General features: G+C 45.2%; 1 protein-coding gene across 2 annotated transcripts in view; it reads right to left on the bottom strand.

The window, feature by feature from the left end:
* Nucleotides 1-23,764, bottom strand: part of Parp4 (poly(ADP-ribose) polymerase family member 4) — a 72,117-nt gene that overhangs the window by 7,488 nt on the left and 40,865 nt on the right. The window contains exons 18-28 of one of the 2 annotated variants that reach the window (XM_029541818.1): nucleotides 23,050-23,214; nucleotides 22,428-22,474; nucleotides 22,109-22,187; nucleotides 18,194-18,331; nucleotides 14,533-14,728; nucleotides 13,139-13,206; nucleotides 10,773-10,960; nucleotides 7,690-7,789; nucleotides 6,022-6,192; nucleotides 5,705-5,785; nucleotides 1,117-1,197 (exon numbers count right to left, since the gene is read on the bottom strand). In XM_029541818.1, the coding sequence (XP_029397678.1) occupies nucleotides 1,117-1,197; nucleotides 5,705-5,785; nucleotides 6,022-6,192; nucleotides 7,690-7,789; nucleotides 10,773-10,960; nucleotides 13,139-13,206; nucleotides 14,533-14,728; nucleotides 18,194-18,331; nucleotides 22,109-22,187; nucleotides 22,428-22,474; nucleotides 23,050-23,214 (1,314 nt within the window). Of the gene's footprint in view, nucleotides 1-1,116; nucleotides 1,198-5,686; nucleotides 5,786-6,021; nucleotides 6,193-7,689; nucleotides 7,790-10,772; nucleotides 10,961-13,138; nucleotides 13,207-14,532; nucleotides 14,729-18,193; nucleotides 18,332-22,108; nucleotides 22,188-22,427; nucleotides 22,475-23,049; nucleotides 23,215-23,764 lie in introns of those variants that run through there. The other variant, XM_029541819.1, reaches the window with a different exon arrangement.

Genomic DNA, 23,764 nt, shown 5'->3' with positions numbered 1-23,764 from the left:
CTCAGAGCCTGTGCATGCGGATACTGAACTCAGAGCCTTGTGCATGCGGATACTGAACTCAGAGCCTGTGCATGCGGATACTGAACTCAGAGCCTGTGCATGCGGATACTGAACTCAGAGCCTGTGCATGCTGCGCAAGCCCTCTACCAACTCAGCTGTCCCTCCTGCCTCAGGTAAATAACTCCATAATGGGTATTTCAAAGTAGACACTGAGTCAGGAGTCCTGTCTAAGTATCACAGGTAGGTCACATGTGTTTCCTGTGACTTGAGATGGCTCGCTTAGCTGAATCATAGAAGCAATTTAGTTATACAGCCCTCTGTATACAGTTATATAGTATACAGCCTTATAGCAGCTTCCAGAGTGCTCTCGCAGGCTATGAGACTCCTCTTTCTCTCAACATCTATGGCTCCCACTGTGAAGTTGAGGAATTGTACAGGTATCTTTACTTGTTTAGGATTATTTAAGGCACAGCTAGTCAGATGCACTAGGCTTTAAATGGGCCTCATGTCAAAGGGTTCACAGAGAGGCTAATCCAGTGGTTCACAAGCAGGGAAAGCACAGGGCCATGGGTGCTACCTGTTATGACAGCCATTGAGCCCTACATGGTACCCTGGCATCCTTTCCAGGCATGGCATTGAACACCAATGCTCAAACCTCACTGAAGTACATGGCCTGCCTGTCACAGTAGCTGACCAAGATGGTCCCTCTGCCAGGACCCTCCTCTGTCCATCAAGGAGAGAACAAGTCTAGTGTCAGTCTGCCTAGTGTCCTGAGGCATCTTACCACCATCCTGTCCCCGAGCTGCTGAGTTACAGCGCAGGAGATGAGAAGTTATTCTCGGCACTCCTCGAGCATCCTCTGAGCCCTGCTCTAGGCTATTCTCATGGGAGTAAGATCACAGAAGTCTCAGACAGTCACTATCATTGGTTCTTTCGCTAATGAACTCAGCAAACAGCCACTGAGCACCCACACCCCGGGACTGGCACTGCAGATGCTGATGGATGCCCCGACATCACATTCTTCTTATTCAGTTATACTACTTTATATTCCTATGAGTAAATCGATCTAGGAGTAACATAGCACAATGCATACTGGCTTTTACTAGGAGGACAGACCTCGTGGTTGGTTTCATTGTCGTGGAGAAGGCCGTCTTCATAATCTCTGATTAGCGCCCGGGCTGCCAGCTTGTGAATCATCTGTGTTTAAGTAGCAAAGAGGGAAAAGAATTATGTTGGCTTTACATGTGTGTGAGAGACATGTGGGTGCATGTGTGTGTTTGCTCATGTGTGGGGCACAGACATGCTAAAAGTGTATGCATGGAGGTCAAAGCACAGCGTTCTTGCCCTCTGACCATAGTTCAGACTGGGCTTCTTTGCTCCTGCGTTAGCCAGGCTAGGACCAGCAGGCTTCCAGAGAGTGTCCTGCCTTCTACCCCGCTCCTTCAGCGCTCTGCTGGGCTCACAGACACGCGCACTATTCTGTCTGCCTCTATTATGTGCTCTAGGGATCCAGACTGAGGTTGTTAGGTTTGCATGGTAAAATAAGCACTTTTACCCACTGAACCATGCCCTCAGCTCCCTACCCTATATAGGCTGCTTGAACATAATGATTCTGCTGCCTCTGCCTTCTGTGTGCTGAGATTACAGGCATGAGCCATTGCAGCAAGCTTGAGTGGACTATCTTACACCATGCCGGTCATACCGACTTGAATGCCAATGTCTGATCTCAATAAGTCTAAGTTTTACAATTTCACCATTAGTAATGGCACTGAAAGCTGACAAGATGACTCAGTGGGTGGTCCTTGCCCCCCAAGGCTGCCAACCTGAGTTTGATTCCAGAACCTGCAAGGTAGAAGGAGAGAACCTTCAAGTCTCTCTGACCAAGTGCACTGTGGCATTCGTGTCTACATGCAAACACACAAATTAAAAGGAATAAACATGTCATTTAAGAAGTGCACCATTTCCAGGTGTGGCCATGCATGCTTGTAATCCCATCATTTCAGAGACAGAGGCAGGAGGATCAGAAATTCAGAGCCAACCTCAGTTACAAATCAAGTTCTAGGCTAGCCTTGGATACATGAGGTTCTGTATAAAATAGAGCAAGACAAAATAAAAGAAAGCCAAACTTCAAGAAGAAGGGAGCCAAACTTCAAGAAGAAGGGACAGTAGAGCACATGGATGTGAGGTTCTCCACAGAAAGAGCTACGGTTAGCTGTTGGAGCCAGAGCTGTACACAGAATTTTGGTGCCTCTTGGGATTACATTGTTCAAAGTGTTGAAAACATCAAGGGAGAAAAATTTTTTAAAAAATGAGATACAGTTTCCTAACTTAGGCTGAACTTATGTAGTCAAGAATATCCAAGCTCCAGTATATCCAAAGCTAAGCAGACGGTCTTAGCCCCTCAACTTCCAGAGAAGGGAAAAGAATGCCCAAGGCGCGACAGTATTCTTAAAAGCAATCAACTTATTAATTTATTTATTGTGCATTGTTTGTTTATCACCCCCCCCACTTAAAAAAAAAGTAAATGAGATCATAGGGCTTATGGTACACTGTGAAGTTTACTAGGCTGATATGATAAACACACTGAACTGTGTGAACTGACTCAATGGGTAGAGGATCCTGTGGCCAAGCCTGGGGACCTGAGTGCAATCCCTGGGACCCACATGGTGGAAGGAGAGAACTGATTTTCACAAGTTGTCCTCTGAATGCCACACTAATGTTGTGGCATGCACACACACACACACACACACACACACACACACAGAGTAAATAAATGTAATAAAAATGCAAAGATTAAAAACATAGATCCATAGAGATCACCCCAGAAGAGAGGACAGCAAGATTGCCGCAGGCAGAGGTAGTGAGGGGCTGGTGTGAATCAGTGCTTTGGGGACAGGACAGGGACATGGCATACAAGCAGCTCTGACTGCATACACAAGACCCACAAGGTCAAGCTGGCCAAAATACCAGCATGGGTGAGGGACCAGCGCAGGAATGCCTGCCCCCTAGCTGAGGAGTTGTTGGCAAGTGATGGCTACTGAAGGCAGAAGAGCCAGTTTTCTTCAGGGATATTGCCCTGTGAGCTGCTCATGCCCCAGTAGATGATCCTATACTGATGTACATGCAGACAGCACCAAATGGACTCATGGGTTTAAAAAAGAGCACATGACCTTGACAGGGAAAGTGGTGGTGTGAAGTGTGGAAAGGGTTGGATTTGATCAAAATGTATCTTCATATACAAAATCCTCAATTTAAAAAAAGTCAAAAAAAAAAATCAAAAGAAGCTGGGCATAATTGCCTACCCCTGAATCCCCGGCACTTAAGAGATAGATGCAGGAGGTCAAGGTCCTTGGCTACACAGTGAGGCCAGCTGGTCCTCCTGAGAAAGTAGTCTCTGGCTCTCTGCCCATGCCCAGAAGAATAACTTAACTGTTATTTAGGATTGCATGCACAGTTTGCCCCAGGCTAAGTGTATGCTCTTCATGGTTCTAGGAAGTGATTGTGGAAATGAAAGCAAAGCCAAGGAAGAGCTCTAAACGCTGGCTAGACTATGGCTTCTCTCCCTTGGCAGTTTGCGTGGTGCTTCTGATATTATATGAGCAAGTCCCCAGAGAGGAAGCTTCCGGTCAGTTCAGAAAAGTGGGAGGACACAAAATCAACTGACAAAAACCAGTTGCCTTTCTACATATGAGCAAGCCGAGAGAACTCATAAAAAAATGCCCACTCATCATTTTGTCAACAAAGAAAACTACAGGGATTTAACCTAACCAAGGAGGTGAAAGTCCTCTACACTAAAGACTTCAAAACCTAAAGAAGGCCATGGAAGAGAGCCAGTTACTGCCATTCCTACAGTAATCCAATTCCTAACTGTATTTAAACACCCAGCTCTGTACCCACAGATAAGTATAGCTCCCACCCTTCACCATAGAGGCTTCTTTTTGCAGTAGACAGATCTCTAACTGGCCGAAACCTAAGAGTAAGTGGCTGTGCGGTGCCTGGTTGGCACCTAGCTTGCTTTTTCATTGCTGTTATAAAACACTGACCAAAAGAAACTTGGGAAGCAAGGGATTTATTTGGCTTTCTGGTTACAGCCTGTGACCAAGGGAAGCCAAGGCAGAAACCCGGAGGCAGGAACTGAAGTACAGACCAGGGAGGAATGATGCTGACTGGCTTGTGTCTTCTGGCTTGCTAAGCTACCTTTCTATATCTCTGGTCCAGTTCCCACAGTGAAAATGCCTCCCCTCTCCTTCCCCCCAAAATTAATCAAGCAAATGATGCACACACATTTCCACAGGCCAATCTGATGGTTGCAATCCTTCAGTTGAGAGTCCCTTCCACAGGTGACTCTAGTTTGTGTCTAGTTGGCCAAAACTAACCAGTACAGTCTACAACAGAACTTCTACACCTAAGGCTCAGGGAACACCATGGGAGAGGGAGTGGAAAGACTATAGGAGCGAGAGGAGCAGGATGCCTGCTGTTAGAGAGCATCTTTTAGAAACTACAGGGAAGCTGCAGCCATGAGATCTCAGTAATATGGCTGTCTATACAAGACGATATGACACCACCACCACACCTAGATGAAAGCCTATGGGTAATCAATGGCTGCTGAGAAAGAGACAATTAGTCTTGTCTAGGGATGAGTCACCTCACAGATTATTCAGTTCCACGTGGTCAGCCCCAAGCATGTGCACATAAATGCAATGCTAATGGACTCAATAGTCTATGTGTGTGTGAGCGCGCACATGTGTGCATGCACCCCCACCCCAAGTGTGTGTGGGGGTGGGGAGGGGAGAGAGAGAGAATAATTACAGAAGAGGTCATGAACTCTGGAGAGAGTATTGAGTTGGAGAGGGACAGAGGAATAGAAATTATGTAAATACAGTACTCATGTGAAATTCTCAAAAGATTAAAAAATTTAAAAACTTTTAGAAAAAAAGATCTTTGAATTGTAATTTGGACCTTCACTGTAATAATAATCAACAACAGTACATGAACTGTTCCCTGAGTTCTGAGAAAGGATTTAGGGAACCTTCAACTCCTCTCCAATTCGGACACACTGGACAAGCAGGTACCATGAAGTACAACATTTGCCATTGGCATTTGAACCGGGGAGTTTTATGGTGCTCTGCCCTTACCCAGGGGGTCTGTGACAACTTTTGTGAGACAGTGTCGGGATGTGGTAGTGCATGAATGTAGTAGCAGCACTCAAGAAGCTGAGGCAGGAGGAATGCTTCAATAGAAACCAAACAATCACATTTTGTTTTGAGCAAAGGTCCATGTAGCCTAGGCTGGCCTCAAACAGGCTTTGTAGCCAAGGATGGCCTCAAATTCCCAATCCTAATGCCTCTGCCTCTCAGGCGCTGGGGTCATAAGTCTGTGTACACAATTACAAGGAAACATGTTTACTTGCAAGCTAGTCTTACTATGGATAGATCCAGGACTCCCAGATGAAGACCCCTTTACAGGAATGTGTCCCCATGCCAGTTGCACAGATAACCTCCTGACCACTCTCCATATGTATGCTGACATATCAGCACAGTACAACACAGGAAGTACATGGAACTTACAAGTGAAAACTGACAATTCTAACTTCCTGTCCATAGCCTAAGCTTGTGAATGCCCGGAAGTGGAAGAGCCCTCCCTGCTTGGCGAGCGCTTCCCAGAGCTCTGCCCGCAGCCCAGCAGTTTAAGATGTGACTCTTACAGTCCCAGTTGTCTTCTGAAGCTCTGTAGTTGACACCATTGTGCAAAACTCTTTCTCTTCGATGAATGCTTGCAGAGTTGCCTGAAGCCGGAGAAAGACACATGTTCTGTTAGTGTTTCTGCTCTCAGTGTGTGTTAGTGTAACTGCCACCCTTCTAGTGACACCCTCCCCTCCCAAGAGAAATCAAGAGCTTCCCCAGCCAGATACCCAGAGGGCAACCACAATGCCAAGAGGAGGGACAGGGGTGGGGGGTGAGGGGAAGAGCAACAGCAGAGTCCACATCTTTCCCACAGTGTAAGGAACTCTGCTCCTCTTACTTGTGTGCAATGAGGAATGAAGCCGTAGACCAGGAGTCGATCATTGTGGAACAAGGAGGGGACCCACGCCGGGGCCTGCAGGGGCTCGGGGGCATCTCTGCTAAGCTGCTGCCATTTGACAGAGACAGAGCGGCAACTTGGGGAACGTGTCCTGGTCATTTGGGCTTCTATCTATAATACAAGCGAAAATACTTCCCCTTCAATGTTAACATCTAAAACCAACCAAACAAAAAGTCAACCAGGGATACACTTCAGTTGGTAGGCCACTTGAGTGCTTGCCCTGTGTAAACAGTGGTATGGCTTCAATCTCTAGCACCATAAAGTCAACAAAGCACAGAAATAGTTAACATGAAGAAGCTTACATTGTGTCTTTGAGGATTTTATAGGTTGTTTTTCCTTCCTATAAAATGTGGCATTTTTCCAGGGGTGAGGGTGGGGATATTTTATTTTGAGACAAGGTCTTAATATATAGTCTTGGCTAGCTTGGAACTTGCTTTGTAGACCAGGCAGGTCTCAAACTTATAGTGATCTGCTTGCCTCTGCCTCTCGAGTGCTGAGATTAAAGGTGCCGTCAGCTTGAATAAATATACTTAAGTTTTTCTATTTCAGCTTGTGGAGATGGCACAACAGTGGAAGTGCTTGCCACACAAGCTGGGCAGCTCTGGATCCTTGCCAGCTGGAGTGGGAAATGTGCAGCTGCCACGGAAAACAGAATTCCACTTGAGTGCAAACCCAGAGTTGAGCAAATGGAAAGGCTTGACAGAGACTGTGAGCCAGCATTCATGCAAGCAACATCACAGTGGTTTGTGGTGGGGTAGGCCAAGTTTATTGATAGGTTAACAAATATAACGAGGTGTCTGCACCTCTCTCTGTCTCTCTATCTCTCTCTTTATCACCTACTTTATTTGTGATAGAATAACCATATATGAATATTGGATACACTATTTTTCATCCCTAAGATGGGCATTGTGGCATACACCTGTTATCTCAACACTTGGATTAATAGAGGCGGTGGGATCAAGAGATCAAGCCCATCCTCAGCTCAGCCGGGGTTACATGAGATCCCTTTCTTCAAAACACAATTAAAAAATAATAAAATACTTGGCCTTAAAATGAAAAGGCATTCTGTCAACAACACACCACACTGATAAGTCTTGTGACTATTATGCTAAGTCAATAAGCCAGACACAAAAGGGCAAATGTTTTATGCCTCTATCTAGAAGTATCTGGAAAAGGCAAACTTATAAAGACTAGAAATAGAATAGATATTGTCCAGCACTGAAGGCAGGAGGCAATACAGAGTTGCTATTATATTTAATTTATATCACATTATTATACTTCCTGTTGGGAATGTGACTAAGACAACTTTGGAACTGTAAATCTTGTGTGCATCTTATCACAATGAAGAACTAGCATGGGGTGTGGTCACGTCTGTAATCCAGGTGCCGTGGGGCAGAGGGAAGAGAGGTGCTGAGAATACAGAAATGTACTACTATGTCCGGGTTAGCCTTTCTAACTATTAAAGAAAATGTTTCAAAAGTGTTGGCTTCCTTGTCAGTCTTGTCTATTCACAGAAGATAGAAGTTGCTACTGACTTGTAAGGAGATAGGATTTCCACATGTAAACAAATGAGTATTGGTAAGATGTTTAAAAAAGAAACTCACATACCTGTTTTTTCCAACTGTGCTTAGATTTTGAGTTAAAATATTCAAACACTCCAGCGCCATACTGAGACAAGGTCCTTAAGAGGTGACGATTTGCTGTGGAACTGATCACATTTCACACATTTTAATTAAAAGCAATTTTTTTTTCAGACAGGGTTTCTCTATGTAGCCCTGGCTGTCCTAGAACACACTCTAGACCAGACTGGCCTCGAACTCACAGAGATCTCCTGCCTCTGCCTCATTTTCTTTTCTTTTCTCTTCTCTTTGTTTCTCTTCTCTTCCGTTTCTCTTCCCTTCTCTTCCGTTTCTCTTCCATTTCCCTCCTCTCCTCTCCTCTCCTCTCCCCTCCCCTCCCCCCCCTCTCTGTCTCACTCTAAGCTGGGCATGGTGGCACACGCCTTTAATCCCAGCACTTGGGAGGCAGAGGCAGGCAGATTTCTGAGTTTGAGACCAGCCTGGTCTACAGAGTGGGTTCCAGGACCGCCAGGGCTACACAGAGAAACCCTGTCTTGAAAAACAAAAGAAAACAAAGCAAAACAAAACCAAACAAGAGTCTCACTCTGATACCAAGCTATTCTTGAACTTGGGACAATCTTTGCACCTCTTATAGGTATGCATCATTGTGGCAGGCTCAGTTGCATTAGTCTTTGGACTGGTCTTACTTAGTAGCCTGTGCTGGCTTTGAGCTTTTAGTTTCTTACTTCATCCTGTCAGGAGCTGAGATTATAAGTTTGTGCCCAGTAATTTTCAAGACATTCTAGATATAGTTGCTAAATAGATGTTAACAATGTCAAGAAAGATGAGTTAAGAATTTGCTTTTCTGTTCCTGAGGTAAACTGGTTAAATGTGCTAGGGTGTAGCTCCTGGTTGGGCACACCCACGGCAAGTGGTGCTCTTGAGTCAATAGAGCATTGGCAAAATGTAGAGGGCACAAAGTCCTTGTGCAGATAAGCATTAGGAAACCCAGGACTGTTAAACATGCAGCGTTGTCTCTTCAGAGGAAGAGATGTACAGCCAGTTTTCTGTCCAGAAGGCTGGGAATGGAGATGCTAGTAGTCTGGTGACCTCTGTGCATCTGTATGATGGTGGCCACAATGGCTCCGCAAGCCCTTAAGATAACATGCGAGAGCTTCGATGTAATTATGCCTTAAGTTTTATAGTACACACAGGATTGTGTTACACCAGGAAACTCCCCCACCCTGCAAAAATGTATTGTGCTTAAATATGCTTAAAATAAACTTCCTGTTTCAGACTCTGATGTTTCAGACCAACACTGGCTACCGAGTTGTGTTGAAGCAGATTTTCCTGCCTCACACAAATGACACTCTTTCTGGCCAGGGTGTTTGCAGAGATCTCTGTAGCAGAAATATTAAACAATAAGTAAATAAAATCAGGCAGTTGGTGGCACACTCCTTTAACCCCAGAATTTGGGAGGCAGAGACAGGCAGATCTCTAAATTCAAGGCCAGCCTGGTCTACACAGTGAGACCCAGGACAGCCAGGGATATACAGAGAAACCCAGTCTTGAAAAAGAAATAAAATAAAGTAAAAGAAATAAATAAATAAAACCAAGTACTTCCACACTTAAAACAAACAAACAAACACACAAACAACAACAGGAATGGCAACAGCAAAAGGTGCAGGACTTGGTGGCACGGTACTTGGTGGCGCAGATATTAGATGCAGGCAGGAGACCAGCATGTCCTTGGTTACATTTAAGGCCAGCCTGGGCTACACAAAGACCTTTCTTAAACAAACCAGACTGTGAACAAAACAAAAAACTTCAAAGATATCAGAATGATACTTGATAAAGATAGTCGCCTAAAGAGCTAGGATGTAGCTCACTCTGTAGCATGTTTGCCTAGCATGCACAAGGTCCTGGGTTCAATCCCAGTACTGACCAGACAGGTGTGCCAGTATACATTGGTAATTCCACACTTGGAAGGTAAAGGCAGGAAGGTCAGAGACCTTGTCACAAAACATTAGCCTAGCCAGGCACGCAGGCATTTGCCTGTCATTCTAGCCTTCAAGAGGCAAGAGGATCTCAAGATTCAGGCCAGCCTGGTCTGCATAATAATCGCCTGGCTAGTCTGGGCTACTGAGTGAGACCTTGTCTTAAACCAAAACAACTGATACAAAGGGGAAAAACTAAACGGAGGCATGGAGAGTTGTTGGAGCACCCAGTTCCGCTTTTATCATCAGTAGCCATAGAGTGCCTTCAGAGACTATGAAGAGGCAAGGATGGAATGACTGGGAAGGAATCATGGATATTCTGGACCCTAAAAGCCCAGAGCTTGTAGTTAGGGCTCACTTGTGAGGACAGCACAGCAGTCTACAAACCACCTCACTAATCTGCCTCACATCCCGCCTCAGAACAGGGACAGCTGGTGTCCAGGAGAGGCAGCTGTGCAGGAAGAATCTCTGGGCTTTAAGGCCAGGCACCAGGTAGGGATTCTGTGAGAGCCTTTTCCTTACACAGATGCCAACTACAATCCAACAAGGTGAGGAAAGACTGTGACCTCAGGGCTTCAAAGGTGCAAATGGAGAAAACTGACAGCACAGGAGAGGAAGAAGGCAGGTGAGAGGCAGGTGTGAGGCAGGTGTGAGGCAGGTAAGAGGCAGGTGTGAGGCAGGTGTGAGGCAGGTGAGAGGCAGGTGTGAGGCAGGTGAGAGGCAGGTGTGAGGTAGGTGAGAGGCAGGCGTGAGGTAGGTGAGAGGCAGGTGTGAGGCAGGTGTGAGGCAGGTGTGAGGCAGGTGCAGGCCCAAGGGCAGACATTGCCAACCATGCACATGTGCAAATCAGCCCCAGGGAGCTGTACCAGGCTGCTCAGGACAAGCTAGTCATCTAAACTGTTATACTAAATAACAGTCCCAGGAAGTCCTGTTTTACAAATGAAACAGCCTGCCCAAGGTCCCTGTGGTTGTGAGCCCCTGGCAGTATGGTCCCAAGCCAAGAGCTCAGCTCCTCTGCAGCATACAGACTTCATGTTTTCATACCAGCTTTCAAGCTTGCGAAGTTCCCAGACAAACTAAAGACTTATCCACCAGCTGCCTTGGTCACTATGGTGACCAGATCTCTGAAACTTACCCAACAGCACAAGTAAACACTCTGGTGTGCTGGATATTTCTTTTCACAAGCTGCAGTGTCAGACTCTCACTCTGGAGGTGCCCATCAGATATGAGGAGAATGTTCCGTAAACCTTCTGAAGGGTACAGGAGACTTAAATAGCGGAGAACTTTCCAGAAGTCTGTGTTCCCCATGGAAGGTGCTGCAGACTGCAGGAGATCAAGTGTCACAATCTTAAGGTACATCCATCATTAACTGTGGCTGAACATGATACGCTCTACACCCCAGCTGTTATGACACATTAAGGCTCCTTTCAACCCTCAAAGCACAGCTTTTTAATAACACTGTAGATCTGGTCTGGCAAATGCCCAAAGAAAAACTGGTCCTGAACAGAAATCTTTACAGCTTTGATAGATTTTGAGCTATAACATTCTACATATGCTATCATCTGTAAATCTCTGTTAGGGCCCAGTTCCAAGTTATACTCCAAGCAATTAAACATGTTTAGAGAGACAGGAATGGAAGCTTAGCCATTTTGATGAGTGGGAGATTTACACAGCAAAACTATTGTCCCAGTTATTTTGAATTGGATCGGCGTTGTTCTTTTAGGGTCATTAGCCAGGGTCATCCTGCCTGGCTGGCAGACTGATGCCCTTTTTGATGTGGGAAACGGGAAAATGGATGGCGGTCTTGGTAACAAAGATTAACGGGAACATATCCCCGGTAAGCTTGATAACATCAGAAGCCAGCTCTGCTGTTATGTCCCTACCACTCCTAATAAGACTGGCTAGTGCATTATTTATCTCCAGGTGAATTGGAGGCAAGGCTCCCTTAGCTAAGTTCTGTCTGTGTAACCTTATATAACTAGCAAGTTTATTGGTAAATCCTTTAAAATATCGGTTTATTACTTCCAGCCTCTCTGTCACTGTGGACAGGAATTCATCATTCACTGAAGCAAGCATGTCTCCTAAGGAGAACCCGGAGATATAGTGTGGTCATACAAATTCTATACATGCATGGAACAATGATGCTTATAGCCTTTTAGTTTGTCCTGTGCCCCACAGCAATTGTATTATTACCACTGAACACTTAAAACCAGTTTTCAAGGAACTAAACGTCTGTGCAAAGAAACACACCATCAGAGCACCCACGGCTCTGCTGGCCTGGGGGATATGATGGGCCATCTTCAGCTTGTTCATTTAAAACAATGGACAGAAGAAAACTTCCAAAATGCTTAAAATGCTTATGGAGTCATAGTGGATGGCAGGAACGCAGGTGATTCTCTTCCTGGTCTTTAATTTTTTTATAATATTGATTGGTGCGTGTGTGTATGTGTGTGTGTGTGTGTGCATGTGGTGTGTGTGTGTACATGTTTGCATGTATGTGTATGTGTGTATGTATGTATATGCATGTGTGTGGTTGGGGGGAGGCCCACAGATGCCATGGTGCATGTGTGGAGGGCATGTGACAACTTGCATAAACCAGTTTTCTCCTTCTCGTGGGTCCCAGAGTGGGACTCAGCCACTGCCTTTATTCACTGAGCCATCTCACCAGCCACTTTCCTAGTTTTTTTGAGACAGACACTGTTTGGGCTGGCCTCAAACTTACTAGGTAGCTGACCTTCTTGTTCCTGAACTCCTGATCCTCCTGCCTCTACCCACTGAATGCTGAGTTTACAGGTTTGACTTTTCTGTTTTCACTGTTGTTAACTTCCAATTAAAGCAAGGTCATATCATCCTCATCCTCACCAGCACCATCATCCCTACTATCACCATCATTACCATCACCATCATGCTCAGAACCATCATCACCACCATTATCATCACCATCACCCCCATCTTCACTACCACTACCATCACCATCATCCCCACCATCAGCATCCCCACCCTCATCCTCACCATCATCCTACCACTATCTCCACCATCACCCTCATCCTCACCATCACCCTCACAGGCCACCATTGTGGTTCAGATAACTGACATCTCCCACCGCATAAAGGCTTTATACCTGCCTGTCGCTGCTACTGGAAGTTGATGGGACCTAGTATACTAGGATTCAGATTGGGGCTGTGTGCCCTTACAGAAGGGGATACTGGACCCCTGGCTCCTTGCTGCCTTCCTTTGCCTCCGAGCCCTCGGGCGAATGACCCTCTTCCCTCTGCTATAGTATGCTGTGCTGCCAAAGGACCAAAGCCAGAAGGCTAAGCAACTACAAACGGACCTCTGCAGGTGTGGACCAGAGACCTTCCTCCTTACAAGTAGGTTTATCTCATGCATCTGTAGAAAAGTTCCCTTGCATCCACCTGTGTACAGAACATTCGAGGACCAGGTCCTGGACCAACCACTCAAGCCTCGAAGAGACTCAGGAGGGGAGGACAGCTCTCTTACCATAATGAACTCTGTGGCCATTTTATTGTCCGTGATGCACTTAGGATATGAAAACAGTTCCTTGTAACCTGTGCAATAAGAAGGTGTGATATATTGCCATTAAACACCCACAGACTGACCACTAGTGAATACCAAGGCTACTGTATACTATTGTTTCTACCATAGCAGTGCTATGTATTAGTGTGTATGCTTCCTTTTCAGAAAAAACATGTATACACATTTTGGCACACAAAAACACATTTCAAGTACATTCTATAATCTGTGTTATATAAGATGCTCCGAGCCAAGCTCAACGCAGAGATCTCTGCATTGCCCATGCAAACCAAGGTCTAAGTCACCGCAGTGGCACGGGCAGCTCAGCCCTGGCAGGGCGGAGTCCCCAGCAAAGTCTGCCATCCCTATATGACCCATGTTCCTGGCAAAACCACCCAGCTTCATTGTTAAAGGAAACAGATACATAGAAGATGATTCTCATAGGGCAGGACCACCCTGACTCTATTCCATGTGCCTTCTTTCATGCCTGAGATGCCTTATTTATGAGACAGGGTCTTGTTCTGTAGTTCAGCCTAGCCTGGAATTCACAATATAGCCCGGGCTCTCTTATTAGCACTCCTGCCTCAGTCTCTGTAATGCTGGGATTACAGAGGTAAGCCATCATGCCTGGCCCAAAGGCACTATTAGCCATATGACTGGTTACCCTGAGATTATTCTTGTAATCCCTATACCGTTAGCCAATATTCAAGTAGTATGGCATAGCCAAACTGTTTCAAGCCATTTTTATCTAACTTCTACTTAGAGGTTAAGCCATTAACCTGAGCCATAGATTTGAGCCACCACTCCCAGCTCTGCTGTCTCTGCCCTCCCTTCCTGAAAGGTGACATTGACCTTCTAGTAACAGTGCTGGCCTGGTGCTGCCTGAGCCCATTTCTGACATGTTATTTATGACAGGGCTGATTACAAATGTTGGTCCTGACTCTTTGGGCTTTCCTATTAAATAAGCCAAGGTTGTTGTATCTTGTTCAGTTCATTATTACATTGGTCACATTTGTGTCTCACTTATTGTATAGCAAAGCTCAAAATCCTTGGCACAGATTATCTCTGCCCTTGCATGATGTAGGGGCTATCAGCATGTAGGCGAGGCAAAAAACAAAACCAAAACAGTTAACAGAGGTGCCAAATGCTCAAACTGACTTGCCCAAAGAGACTACCGCGTTTATAAATGGTCCAAGCAGATCTTCGCCAAGAGGCACTGACTTCGGAGTTCTGTGCTTGAGCTTTATGATATGGTGTCTCTAACTGCACAGAAGAGGCCAGGCCCTGTCGGCCACCAGTCTGCACAGCACACACTTGTGTTAAGGAAGAGATCCCTGAGGGACTGGGGACAGTGCACTAACCTGTGCCAAACTGCATAACGTTGACTTTCTGCTCCTCACCCAGCAAAGACAGAGCATACAGGGCAACCTGCTTGGCTTGTGTGAATGTCACACCCTCCATGGAACTGGAACAGTCAAGACAAAGAATCACTTCATTCTTTCCACGGAGGTCAGGGAGGAGGTCCGCAAGCTCCGGTTGAAAGACAAGCATGCAGGCCTAAAGGGGGAAGGAGACAGTGGATCAGAGGTTCTGGAAGCTTACCTGAGAAAATACTCTCAATGCCAAAAGCTTCTGGGACCTGTGATAGGCTCAGTGGTAACAATGCCTTCCATTCAAGCTTCTAGGACCTGTGAGAGGCTCAGCAGGTAAACATACATTCTATTCAAGCCTGGCCTGGCTTTAGGCTCCAAAGCCACAGGGAAGGAAGCAGAGAACCCTTCTCAAAAGTCTTCTTCTAATCTTTACATGCTCTCTATGGCACAGACACACACACACACAGACACACACACACAGACACACACACAGATATACACACAGATACACACACACACACACACACACAGACACACACACTGACACACACGCACACAGACACACACACATAGATATACACACAGACAGACACACACACACACACACACACCACACACAGAGACACAAGAAAACCTTCTAGTAAACTAAAGCTACCAAAACAAAATGGGTAAGATTTCTTTTTATTCTTTCGAGATGGAGTCTCCATTGTGTAACAAAGACTAACCTAAAATTTGCTAAATAGCCGAGGGTGACAGTGAACTTCTGGTTCTCTTGCCTATTCTTCCAAAGGGCTAGATTACAGGGATATTCCACCACTCTGAGCTATTATTTTTCCAATAATACAATGACAGACAAGTGCTTGGGAGGGGTAGCCTAAGCATTCAAATAGAGTAGAAAGTTAGAGATAAAGATGCAAACATGTGGGATGAAAAATTCCCAAAGAATCAGGGGTCTACACAAGGGCCTGGGGTGTGGCTCATTGGTAGAGTGTTTGCCTAGAACACACCAAGGCCTTGGTGTGATCTCCAGCACTCCATAAAACTGGAGGTGGTATTCCCTGTGATTCCTACCCATGGGTAGTAGAGGTAAGAGGGTCAGAAGTTTAATGACTTTCAGGCCAGCCTGGGCTTCACAAGACCCTGGTCCCTCTAATATAGACTATCTTAAAAAAAAAAAACAAAAAAAAACAAACCCATAGGATCTGACCTTGTATAAATAATGAATGTATGAATCATCTCTCTCGATCATACACTATTCTAAAAGGAATACAGATGCTGTACTGCTTACAATGCATAGACCGTTTATTAACCAGTACACAACATAGTTCTGCTATTTCAGAAGTTTCAGTTTAAACTGCTTTAATTTTATTTTTTATGTGAATGGGTATTTTGTCTGCATGGTTATCTATGTACCATGTGTATACCAGGTGTCCATGTAGACAGAAAGAGATGTCAAATCCACTTAACTGGAGTCACAAACAGTTGTGAGCCACCACATGGGTGCTGTCAATCAAACCTGGGTCCACTGGAAGAGCAGCCAGTGTTCTTCACAACTGAGCCACCTCTTCGACCCCTTCAGTTGTTTGTATTACAGTTCCCTTATTTCTAGATTACTTTACTGTTTCTTTATTTGGTGTGCTTGTATGTACGGTCACATGTGTGTGGAGTGAGAGAACACTGTGAAGGAGTCTGTTCTCTTCTACCCCATGGTTCTTCAGGCTTCCGGGTGCCTGCTTTTACCTGCTCAGCCACCTGACGGTCCCAAGGCTCAGGTTAATTGTAAATGAAGTAGCAATTGTTTATTACAAATACACACAATTATATTATGGCCATAAGTAATTTTATCTATTTAAAAAACATTTTTATTGCATTTTTGCTTGCTTGTTTATTTATTGTATATGCGTGCATGTGTGTGTATGGAGTGCACGCATGCCACTGTGTACACATAGAAGTCTGAGGACAATTTACAGGAGTCATTTTTCTCCTTCCACCATGTAGGTTCCAAGGATCTAAACTCAGGTGGTCAGGCTCGGAGGCCAGCACCTTTACGTGCTGGGCAATCTCTCTGGCCTTTATTTATTATGTCATGGGTGTACATGACATGTGCTCACGTGGTGGGCAGAGGACAAGTGCAGAAGTCAGTTCTCTTTCTACCGTGTGGGTTCCAGGTAACTGAGGAACAGTTCAGCCACATCTTGGTAGCTGCACCTCCTGGCATGTCAAATGCTCCCTGTGGTGAGCCCTCTTGAAGCTACAGTCAGGTTGTTCTTGCTACATCAGCAACCAAGGCACCAGGACACTTTCACACATGTGTGTACTAAGGCACAGTCTGTGTCTTTAAAAGATTGATTTCCTTACAGCGTAGCGACACTTAGGCTGTGATTTGTGACACTCACCTGGGGGCTTTTCTAGGTTATAAAAAAGGAAGGTCTGAGCTACCAGGATTTGGGAGGGGAAGGGTCACCTTACCCCACTCTGTAAATGTTCATAAAACATTGAAAATCCATGAAAAAGGCACTGGGCTACTTGCCTCTGGGCGGCCCACTTCAATCTCTTTGGAGTGTTTGCTTTGCTTAGGCATGCTAAACAGACTGGCTAAGTTGTGTGCACCATTATACTGTCTTCTTTCCTTCAAGGAAACAAGGACCAAGAGCTACCCCCACTAACACTGAATGGTGTGGCATATACCTGTACTTCTAGTACCTGGTTGGTCACAAGTTCAAGGCCAGTGTTGGACACAAAGAAAGTTCGAGACCAGGCTGAACTACAAGGAAAGGCCCTGTTTCAAAAAAATGAACTTTCAACTTTAATAGCAAATTTATTAATACTTTTTCCCCAATAGATAAGTGTTTTCTATTATTATTATATTATTATATTTTTGAGACAGGTTCTTATATAGCCCATGTTGGTCTTAAATTTTGATGTAGGGATAACATTAACTCCTGATTTCCCTTTGCCCACTTCCCAAGGCCAGGGATTGATAGGCACGTGGTACTGTGTGTTGGCATAATCTTCTTGTGCACTGTGTAAAGGTTGTCTCTGTATTATTTCAAATGATTTCTGTATTGGCATGCCATCCAGACTTTGGTATTATTATTTTTGTGAAGCATCACCTGACTCAGTGTTTCATAAACATTTTTCTCCATCACCTCTGATTGATTTAATTAAGAACCGACAGGAAATGAAGTAGGTAATGAAAGGCCAGACTTTACCTCTGGGAACTCTGGGAAAGAATCAGGTGGAAGATTCATCAGCCAAACACAGAGGAAGGAACAGGTGCTGGTACTGAATAAGAGGCAATGGGCCACGTGACAGAACATAGATTAGAATAAATGGGTTCACTGAAGCTGTATGAGCTAGCTGAGAGGCAGCCAGCCTCAGCCAAAGAATTCGTAAATAGTCTTTGTGTCATTATTAGAAGCTGGCCAGTGGAGACACTTTAGCAATAACTATGCCCAGCTATTTCATGTATATGTGGGTGTGTGTGTGTGTGTATGTATGTATGTATGTATGTATGTATGTATGCTGGTGTTTTCTTACTATGTCGCCAAGGCATGCCTTGAACTAGTGGTCGTTCTCCTGCCTCAGCTTCTCTAAGTGACCTGCCACATCTGGCAGTGTTTCCTACTCCAAGTAAGAAGGAACATACCTCGCTTTCTTTTTCTGGATGTTTTTCAACCCACATTCTTGGGAGATATGCATCACGCAAACCAATGTGGAGAGAAAATCCACTGCTGTCCAAGGAGCTGCCTTCCACAGTGCTAATCACAGCTTTACAGTCTGTGCTCTGCAACCAAAACAAGCACACAACGAGGTAAACAAGGGAATAATAGCATCCTGTCTGTCTGTCTGTCTGTCTGTGCTAGCCTGACGAGTGGTAGGTACTTGCATTATTTATATAACTCCATTGTGAATCAACACTGCAGTACTATATCCAAAAATATGAATGACTGCTATCATATTGGTTACCTTCCTGAAACTCTACAGTTGATGTATACTACAAATCTAGTTAAGTTTGAGACAGTTACTTCTGTATCTAAAGATTATAGATCTGTGTATTTATCTGGAAATAGCACAAAACATACTACATAAGCAGAACCTGAAATAATAAAACCTAGCAGTCACGAGATGCTTTGGAATTACACTTTGTTTTTAAGTATGTATTCATAAATATAAAACGACTTTTTGAAGATGCAGATAAGTTAAAATAACAACGACAGCACTGTAAAATGACCACAAGGCTCTGTGCTCCAGGACATTAACCCTTTTGCAGGGACTTAAGGAGCACCCCTCACTTGGGAATGGTGTATATAAACTCACTAACGGGGCTGACCATGTGACTTCCTTTGATCGATAATAGCATAGGCAAATGTGATGCAAGCAGGAGACAGCAGTGTACCGCACGGCTGGCCTTGACTTACTGCTCACAGGGGCTCTCCCACCACATGAACATGGAGCAGACTTTGGGTAGGAGACTTTTAGGTAGGTGAGGAAGCAGGATAGAGGGAAAGAAATTTCCAAATGAAGTCAGGGTAGGAAGGAGCGGTGCTATTGTTGTCTGCTTCCTGATGATTGGGGCAGTTCCTTGGTGCAAGTTTTCTCTTTGCTGTCAGGATATCTAATTTCGTATTTCTTTTTTACGTGAGACCAATGGCAACCAATAACCTACAGCCAACAACCTAAACCTCTCAGGGCCCTAGCATTTATATCCCCTCTAAAAAGTTATTAGAATTCCAAATGTCACATAATCTCAGAAACTATCTGCAGCTGGCAAAACCATGCCCCTGCTAGAGCCTGAGGCAAATCACAGTCAGCTGCTATGGACAGTCTCAAGCAGCCCCACATCACACACCTGGGATTAAAACAAAAACCTACTCTTACAATATTTCTTTGTTTTAAAGAAACTAAACTTCTCACTACCTGAGTGTCCCTGGGCTATCCAAGCACACAGTGGCCATACAAACTGACGCAGGCCAGCAGCCCCGTGTGGGCAGGTGGTCCTGGACCATCTTGTCCCAACCAAGCCACATCAACCTGAGATTAAAAACTGCTTCATATTTTAAGCCACAGAGTTGTGGGACTAATTGTGAGGATGACTTGTTCTCAAACAGTTAAACCCAGGCACTGACTTCCAGGGCCGAGGAAAACTAAGATCTCACAATGAAAGAGAATCAACGTGGGTCCACAAGCAGACTGGGAGCAGCAACACAGAAAGCTGTTAACATGTCTTAGGAGGATGAATAACTGTGAAGTTGTAGGTGACTCAACCAAATGACTGCTCCCCAAGTGAGACAGACACCAGCAGTGTGCTCGTTAGCTCTGAAGAGCGGAGCCGAGGAACTGAGAAACCAGGTAAGTGAACAGATTGTGTGCCAAATGCTCAGGTCCCAGGAGCCTCCCAACCCAGGAAAACCAAGCAGTAACTGCCAGTTATGCCTCATCTCCCCCTAAAGAAAATGGAAGCTTTATTGTTGGGAAAGCCTGCACTTAAGGTGGCAGTGTACCACGTCAGAGAGCTCCTCTGAGCTCAGCCCAAACTGGAGGACTCCCTTTCCTAACAGGGCTTCCTCCTCTGACCTTCTCTGGGGAGACGAACACCTTCCACCTGAAGATCTTGTGGCCCTTGGCAATCCTACAGCTTCCTCTTTCAGGGTAAGAGCCTGCCCAGCTAGTACCTGGGATTCTTGGAATTCAAACTCCAGCCAGTGATTTACACTCACCCGGAAAACCTCTTCCCATGCTCACAGCCTTTGCTCACCCCAAGTAAAGTGTATGCGCTAAGCTGTCTCACTGAAGACTAAGAGTGCTGCTTCACTGCACTGTATCATCTCAAAGAGCTGTCAAGCTAAAATCTGCCCCACCCCCACCTCACTCACCGCCGAACAGGATCCTGCAGACCCCACCCATTCCAGACTCTGCTTCAAACGCACCTTGAAACTACACTCTATTACTGAGGAAATTCGTCCAAGTAGAGCCCAGACTTGAAAGCTCTAGGCTGACGAAGCCTAGAGTACAGGGTGGCTTCATTTAGGGGAAAGAAAGGTAAGTCGACATCTAACATTCATTCATCTTCCACAAACGCCCTGGTTCCAACTGATTGTATTCTTGCATCATAATCTGAAGGATGAATACAAAGATTCACCCACACTTCTGACATTTGGGAGAAAACCTATAAAATGAGCTATGGAGATAATAAACAGAAAGAACCAGTGTGGGGAGAGAAACTCAGGAGACAGAACATAGGAAACAAGACAAAATATTAATCATATTTCAAGCCAGGCCTGGAGGAACACAACACTTTTACCTCTTTTTCTTTTTCTTCCAGGCAAGGTTTCTCTACATAGCCCTGGCTGTCCTGGAACTCACTCTGTAGACCTGGAACTCAGAGATCCATGCTGGCCTGGAACTCTGAGATCCACCTGCCTCTGCCTTCTGAGCGCAGGTGTGCACCACCACTGGCCAGCAAAGGGGCACACAATTCCAGCTTTGGGAAGCCGATGCAGGAGGCTCAGCAGTTCAAGGTTAGCCTTGGGTACATATCAAGTTCAAGGTTCTATCCCCAGCTGTGGTGGTTTAAATGTGCTTGGACCAGGGAGTGGCACTATCAGGTGTGGCCATTTTGGAGGAAGTGTGTCACTGTATGGGTCGGCTTTGAGACCCTCTTCTTAGCTGCTTACAAGACAGTCTTCTCCTGTTGGCCTTCAGAACAAGATGTAGAATTCTCAGCTCCTCCAGTGCCATGCCTGCCTAGATGCTGCCATGCTCCTGCCTTGATGATAATGGACTGAATATCTGAACCTGTAAGCCAGCCCCAATAAAGTCTTGTCCCTCAAAAGAGTTACCTTGATCATGGTGTTTCTTCACAGCAATGAAACCCTAACTTTTTAAAGTAAATACTATATAGAGGTTAAAAATTAAAGCATCAGTGTTGAAAAGATGGCTCATTAAGAGCAATTACCACTGTTGCAGAGGGCCTGGGTTTGGTTCCCAGCACCCACATGGAGGTTCACAGCTATCTGTAAGTCCAGTTCTAGGGGATCCAATGCTATCTTCGGGTCGGAGTGGGCACCAGGCACACAGGTGGTACAACTACATGCATGGAGGCAAATACTCCTCACATGAAAATAAAAATAAGTCTTTTCATTGGCTTAATTAAACACTCTTTACATACTCCTATCAAAACAGGATGCCAAAAGTCAACCTACTCCTCCTCCAATAATGAGGACCAAAGCCAGGGCTTCAGACATGCTGGGCAAACACTACACAACTGAGCTACATCCATCCCTACAACAGCAAACCAATCAAGACAAGGCAGTGAAAATGATTACTTAAAACCCCAAGGCAACAGCAGAGAAACTACTCAATCATCCAAGGTGACACACGGACTCTGACCTGTGGACACAGGCACTCTGACCTGTGGAGCAGTGAGGGGCACTGACTGCTGCTTGTTGAAGCTGGTGTGCAGTATACATTAGTTCACCTTCATACCACGTGCGCATAGTTTTGATACAATAAAATCAATGGGAAGCTAAGAGCTCTTCGAAAAGCAAGCGGATTCACTGACCTTTTGTCTCAGTTCATGTGTGTCACTGGAAATGAATTCAATCATGTAGGGCATCTCAATGGACATAGCCAGGGAGAAGCTATGGACAATGAAGAGGTCGTATTAGTACAAGGTCTTAAATCTCCACTTGTAGTTGTCTCAAACAATCTTCCTTCTTTGCAGCCCTGAGAATCAAAGCCAGAGCTGCATGCATACAAGTAAGCTTTCTAGGACCGAACTATACTTCAGCATTTCTAACAACTGCAAATGAGAAGTTAAGCTATAAAGCCAATGTCCACTGGAGGGGTTAACCCACAGGATTTATATTCTAGGTACTAACCTTTGCTCTGCTCCAATTTCCTTTATACGAATCGTCTCCACTGTATCCTGTTAGAAGAAAAGTGTATGTGAATAAAAGAATTTCCACTGAGCTTTAGGGTACTAAGGTGATCTCAGCCAGGCACAGCTGACAACATCAAGACAGTCAGTCTCGATTCCAAGGAGTGAGACACACAGCATTGGGCCAGGAGATGACATTAACTTCTAAAATTCAACTGATGTCACCTCTGACAATTACCATAAAGATTTCGTTATTTTTTTAATTTTATGTGATGGATATTTTGCATGCATGTATGTGTGTGCTAGGTGCATGTGTGCAGTTCCTGAGCAAACCAGAAGTGGGCGTTGAATCTTCTGGAGTTGGAGTTAGAGGGTACTGGCCCTCTGCAAGAGCAGCAAGTGCTCTTAACCACTGAGCCATCTCTCCAGCGTCCTTCCCTTCATTTTATTTTTGGCTTTTTGGGACAGAGTCTTACTATGGTGTCCTGGCTGTCCTGGAACTCACTACGTAGTCCAGGCTGGCCTTGAACTCACAGAGATCTGCCCACCTCAGCCTCCCAAGTGCTGGGACTGAAGACATTCGCCACTTGGCTTCCATCAAATCTCATGTTAAGCACACCCACCTGAAGGTTCTCATTCAACGCCTTGTCCTGTTGCCAGGGTGCTACAGTGCCAGGGATGAAGAAGATGGCCACAGGACTTTGGATGCTGAGTTCTGTGATGTAGGTGATTTTGATGAGAACTTTAGCCCGAGGGGGTAAGTTTCCAACACTTACAGTGAAAACATCCTGAAATACAAACAGCTGCTCAAAAGCATGTCCACGCTCTGCTAGTTAATTCCTTGTATTACCAAAGTGATCAATGGCAATCAGTCAAGTTCTTCCCAAGAAAATGGTGATATACCATTACTAGTGTAAAGGGGAACTCCGGAACAATTCATTAGTAATGGGGACAGGGTGACATCTGTGAGAGGCAAGAGGAGAGGCTGGCCACTGAGAAAGTTGCTCGAGGGACACCACCCTGCAGGTGCAAACACTGCAACACATAAGTGTCTCCATGCAGTCCCTTCCTGGAAGGACCTGTTGCTTCTCTGGTCTTAATGACAGTTGGCACTAGCTCCCCAGTGGCTGCAGAAAGCAGCATTCTCTAAACTTGTACTAAGTTTAATCTACTCATTAAAACCCTTTAAATTTACATTTAAATTGTATTTTAAAAGTACTTAACATTCTTTGAATGGGATATTGATGGCTGTTGTAGAGGCTGGCAATCTGATGAGTAGCTAAGGCAGAAAACATCCCTCCTCCCTCCCCTCCTCCCTCCCCTCCTCCCTCCCCTCCC

Source organism: Mus pahari, chromosome 8 (genome assembly GCF_900095145.1).
Source record: "Mus pahari chromosome 8, PAHARI_EIJ_v1.1, whole genome shotgun sequence".
Lineage (NCBI taxonomy): Eukaryota > Metazoa > Chordata > Mammalia > Rodentia > Muridae > Mus > Mus pahari.
Note: the sequence above shows the minus strand (reverse complement) of the source record. Positions and strands in the feature narration are given on the sequence as shown.